The sequence below is a fragment of the Lucilia sericata genome, unplaced genomic scaffold (genome assembly GCF_015586225.1).
Source record: "Lucilia sericata isolate MDLA Ls3-8-SP2 unplaced genomic scaffold, ASM1558622v1 Contig000156F_arrow, whole genome shotgun sequence".
Classification (NCBI taxonomy): domain Eukaryota; kingdom Metazoa; phylum Arthropoda; class Insecta; order Diptera; family Calliphoridae; genus Lucilia; species Lucilia sericata.
Window position 1 is genome coordinate 586,806 of NW_023994186.1, and position 6,000 is coordinate 592,805.

Sequence of the window (6,000 nt, forward strand, 5' to 3'; positions counted from 1 at the left end):
GACTATAGACTAGACTATAGACTAGACTATAGACTAGACTATAGACTAGACTATAGACTAGACTATAGACTAGACTATAGACTAGACTATAGACTAGACTATAGACTAGACTATAGACTAGACTATAGACTAGACTATAGACTAGACTATAGACTAGACTATAGACTAGACTATAGACTAGACTATAGACTAGACTATAGACTAGACTATAGACTAGACTATAGACTAGACTATAGACTAGACTAGACTAGACTATAGACTAGACTAGACTATAGACTAGACTATAGACTATAGACTAGACTATAGACTGGACTATAGACTAGACTAGACTATTAGACTAGACTATAGACTAGACTATAGACTAGACTATAGACTAGACTATAGACTAGACTATAGACTAGACTATAGACTAGACTTTAGACTAGACTATAGACTAGACTAGACTATAGACTAGACTATAGAATAGACTATAGACTAGACTATAGACTAGACTATAGACTAGACTATAGACTAGACTATAGACTAGACTATAGACTAGACTATAGACTAGACTATAGACTAGACTATAGACTAGACTGTAGACTAGACTATAGACTAGACTATAGACTAGACTATAGACTAGACTATAGACTAGACTATAGACTAGACTATAGACTAGACTATAGACTAGACTATAGACTAGACTATAGACTAGACTATAGACTAGACTATAGACTAGACTATAGACTAGACTATAGACTAGACTATAGACTAGACTATAGACTAGACTATAGACTAGACTATAGACTAGACTATAGACTAGACTATAGACTAGACTATAGACTAGACTATAGACTAGACTATAGACTAGACTATAGACTAGACTATAGACTAGACTATAGACTAGACTATAGACTAGACTATAGACTAGACTATAGACTAGACTATAGACTAGACTATAGACTAGACTATAGACTAGACTATAGACTAGACTATAGACTAGACTAGACTATAGACTAGACTATAGACTAGACTATAGACTATAGACTGGACTATAGACTAGACTATAGACTAGACTATAGACTAGACTATAGACTAGACTATAGACTAGACTATAGACTAGACTATAGACTAGACTATAGACTAGACTATAGACTAGACTTTAGACTAGACTATAGACTAGACTAGACTATAGACTAGACTATAGAATAGACTATAGACTAGACTATAGACTAGACTATTGACTAGACTATAGACTAGACTATAGACTAGACTATAGACTAGACTATAGACTAGACTGTAGACTAGACTATAGACTAGACTATAGACTAGACTATAGACTAGACTATAGACTAGACTATAGACTAGACTATAGACTAGACTATAGACTAGACTATAGACTAGACTATAGACTAGACTATAGACTAGACTATAGACTAGACTATACTAGACTATAGACTAGACTATAGACTAGACTATAGACTAGACTATAGACTAGACTATAGACTAGACTATAGACTAGACTATAGACTAGACTATAGACTAGACTATAGACTAGACTATAGACTAGACTATAGACTAGACTATAGACTAGACTATAGACTAGACTATAGACTAGACTATAGACTAGACTATAGACTAGACTATAGACTAGACTATAGACTAGACTATAGACTAGACTATAGACTAGACTATAGACTAGACTATAGACAAGACTATAGACTAGACTATTGACTAGACTATTGACTAGACTATTGACTAGACTATAGACTAGACTAGACTATAGACTAGACTATAGACTAGACTATAGACTAGACTATAGACTAGACTATAGACTAGACTATAGACTAGACTATAGACTAGACTATAGACTAGACTATAGACTAGACTATAGACTAGACTATAGACTAGACTATAGACTAGACTAGACTATAGACTATAGACTAGACTAGACTATAGACTAGACTATAGACTAGACTAGACTATAGACTAGACTAGACTATAGACTAGACTATAGACTAGACTATAGACTAGACTATAGACTAGACTATAGACTAGACTATAGACTAGACTATAGACTAGACTATAGACTAGACTATAGACTAGACTATAGACTAGACTATAGACTAGACTATAGACTAGACTATAGACTAGACTATAGACTAGACTATAGACTAGACTAAGAGACTAGACTATAGACTAGACTATAGACTAGACTATAGACTAGACTATAGACTAGACTATAGACTAGACTATAGACTAGACTATAGACTAGACTATAGACTAGACTATAGACTAGACTATAGACTAGACTATAGACTAGACTATAGACTAGACTATAGACTAGACTATAGACTAGACTATAGACTAAACTATAAACTAGACTATAGACTAGACTATAGACTAGACTATAGGCTAGACTATAGACTAGACTATAGACTAGACTATAGACTAGACTATAGACTAGACTATAGACTAGACTATAGACTAGACTATAGACTAGACTATAGACTAGACTATAGACTAGACTATAGACTAGACTATAGACTAGACTATAGACTAGACTATAGACTAGACTATAGACTAGACTATAGACTAGACTATAGACTAGACTATAGACTAGACTATAGACTAGACTATAGACTAGACTATAGACTAGACTATAGACTAGACTATAGACTAGACTATAGACTAGACTATAGACTAGACTATAGACTAGACTATAGACTAGACTATAGACTAGACTATAGACTAGACTATAGACTAGACTATAGACTAGACTATAGACTAGACTATAGACTAGACTATAGACTAGACTATAGACTAGACTATAGACTAGACTATAGACTAGACTATAGACTAGACTATAGACTAGACTATAGACTAGACTATAGACTAGACTATAGACTAGACTATAGACTAGACTATAGACTAGACTATAGTAGACTATAGACTAGACTATAGACTATACTATAGACTAGACTATAGACTAGACTATAGACTAGACTATAGACTAGACTATAGACTAGACTATAGACTAGACTATAGACTAGACTATAGACTAGACTATAGACTAGACTATAGACTAGACTATAGACTAGACTATAGACTAGACTATAGACTAGACTATAGACTAGACTATAGACTAGACTATAGACTAGACTATAGACTAGACTATAGACTAGACTATAGACTAGACTATAGACTAGACTATAGACTAGACTATAGACTAGACTATAGACTAGACTATAGACTAGACTATAGACTAGACTATAGACTAGACTATAGACTAGACTATAGACTAGACTATAGACTAACTATAGACTAGACTATAGACTAGACTATAGACTAGACTATAGACTAGACTATAGACTAGACTATAGACTAGACTATAGACTAGACTATAGACTAGACTATAGACTAGACTATAGTCTAGTCTATTGTATAGTCCATAGTCTAGTCTAAAGTTGACTTTTCATAAATTGCAGAAAGTTTAAAAGAAGATATTTGTTTCTCAAGTAAAAAATAAGTTATACAAAAGAAAAAAAAATAAGTTATACAATAGAAAAAATCTCCTTATTATCTATTTCCTAATTAAATATTTGCAGGGTAAAAAGTTTAAAAAGTATTTTTATAAATGTCATCTAATTTCATGAAATTAAAAATTTCTAATGTCAAAAACCTTAAAAATACACAAAACATTTTTTTAACAACCTATTTGGTGGGAATTTAAAATTTTTATTACTTAATTGTCAAGTAGGGTACAATACGAAATCAACGACTTATAAAAACAAATATAAACATAAATCAAACCATAAAAGAAGCTCATTAAACAGGCTTAAAGTACTAATAAAAAATAGACGTCTCAAAGTATCACATACATACCTATGTATATACCACACTTAAGAATGGGGAGGAAATAGACTTGTCATTAGCGAAAAACTGCAAACAATTCCAGACACCTAGAAACTATACACTAACTGACTATAAAGGAAGACGAAAAAGATGAAAAAATAAATAACAAAGATACTCACAATTGTCTCAATGGACATAATACTTTGGCATGGAAATAATAATAATGACATAAGTAAGAAGAACCTAAAGGCGTTGCTAACGCCTATTCATAACACACTAACAAAGTCCAGAAAAAAATAGGGGATTATAAAACAAACATGGTCCACGAAAAAAAAAAAAATGTAAGAAAAATCCCAAGGTTCAAGAATGAAGAATGGTTCAAGTAGAAGCAAAAAAAAAAAAAAAAAAGAGTTGTCACTTAAAAATCATCACTCATATATGACCACAAAAATACATAATAATAACATTTTTTCTTTTCTTTTGCAGACATCATAATTATTGGATAAATAAAACACTTTCAAACAAAAGCCATAGATATAACAAACTCACAAGATATACGTGTGTCGATCTTAAAGATACAAATTCAAAGAAAACAAAAGTTTTCTTAAAAAAGAGCGAGAGAAAATAAAGCGAACTAGACATCACAGCCGAAGAAGCACAATTCAAATAAATAACATGAGTTTTCGAATTTTAACACCATTAACGACAAATAGAATGTCACGTCTAATATTCATAACTCTGCTAAGTGTATTGATTTTAACACCTGAAAGCATACAGGCTGCCAGAAGATCACGTTTAGATTTAACAGCGGCAAATGTTTCAGCCTCAGATGTTGCTGCTGCCGCCGCCACCAGTACCAACAGTAATAATGATAGTGAAACTTTAAAAACTGCATCAGCACCTCAAGTGTCTTTGGATAATGCATCATCGGCTTTACCTTTAAAAACTGATCAATCATCATTGGCATCAGATACTTCAGCGGGTAGTGGAGATAATGCAGCAATTGTTAAAGATACGATTGCTTTACCAGCTGTTGTAGATACTGGCAAATCGGCTGCTTCCGATTTAATTGCTGAAGAAGAAAAACAACCTGCTGATGCGGAATTGCCTAAAGAACAAAAAGAAACACCTACTGCTAGTTTTGAAGATGTTGAGGTCGTGGATAGTGCTACACAATTAGGTGCATCGGGTAATGGTGGTTCTTCTTCTCAGTCTCATGAAGAGTGTGATTCGGATATGATGGGTTTTGAGATAGTAACCGGGTAAGTTTTAAGAATATATTTTAAACACTAATTAGGATTACGGAAATAATTGTATATCTGATCGAAAGTGGAATGTAATTCTTTTGAAAAGGCTGATGTTTCAGATATAGAATTATTAGGAAAGTGTATCTAAACAGTTCTTGTGTGAAAGGTTTTGTTGAAATATCAGGAAGTCGTAGTCATTTAAAAGCTGATATACCTTATACTCAGACAGCCATGCTATATCGATCTATAAGACATTCATTTGAAAATCTTTTCCCAAAACTTCGAATTGTTTTGATCGTACTCTAGATCCTACGTTCTATTCTGTATTGCTTTATAATCCCAACTCTGTGAATGATAAGACATTATCTCCACCAATAGCTCTTCTACAAAGATTTCTCAATGGTGAGACTGTGTTCGTTGCATGATTGATCGATGCGCGGATCAAATTTGCCGATTGTGTCTTCTGAGTATCGCTCAAGATCTAAATCAGCAACGAATTTTAAAGATTTTAAAATAAAATAGACTTTTTTTAGATAACTAATAATTGTAAAAATCTAACATTATTGGAATATGTTCTAAATTGATTAGTTCTAAAACGGGTGCAATCGAATTTGTATTCGAATACGGAGTAACAGCAACTAATGATGTCTTCTGAGTAGTTTTCAAGGAACCAGTTCTTTGGCAAGCATATTAGTTCTGCAAAAATTTCTTGGAACCCTTTGAAAAAAAAAAAAAAAAAAATAATGCAAAATGAACTAGTTCTAGAACTGTTCCAAGGAAGGTGCATATGTTCTCCAAAGTTTCGGTAGAACTAGTTCCAAGTGTGACAATTTCGAAAAACAGAATTAATTAAAGAATGGTTTCAGAATGTTTCACAAAACGATAGACGACTATATATCGCCAGCACATAACGAATTCT

General features: G+C 32.6%; 1 protein-coding gene across 1 annotated transcript in view; it reads left to right on the forward strand.

The window, feature by feature from the left end:
- The window catches only part of LOC119601323, a 126,431-nt gene extending 121,331 nt beyond the window's left edge, over positions 1-5,100 (forward strand). Inside the window, exon 4 of the mRNA XM_037952168.1 lies at positions 4,321-5,100. Within this exon, the coding sequence (XP_037808096.1) occupies positions 4,510-5,100 (591 nt within the window). The 5' untranslated portion in view covers positions 4,321-4,509. The remainder of the gene's footprint in view (positions 1-4,320) is intronic.
- The last annotated feature ends 900 nt before the right edge of the window (positions 5,101-6,000 follow it).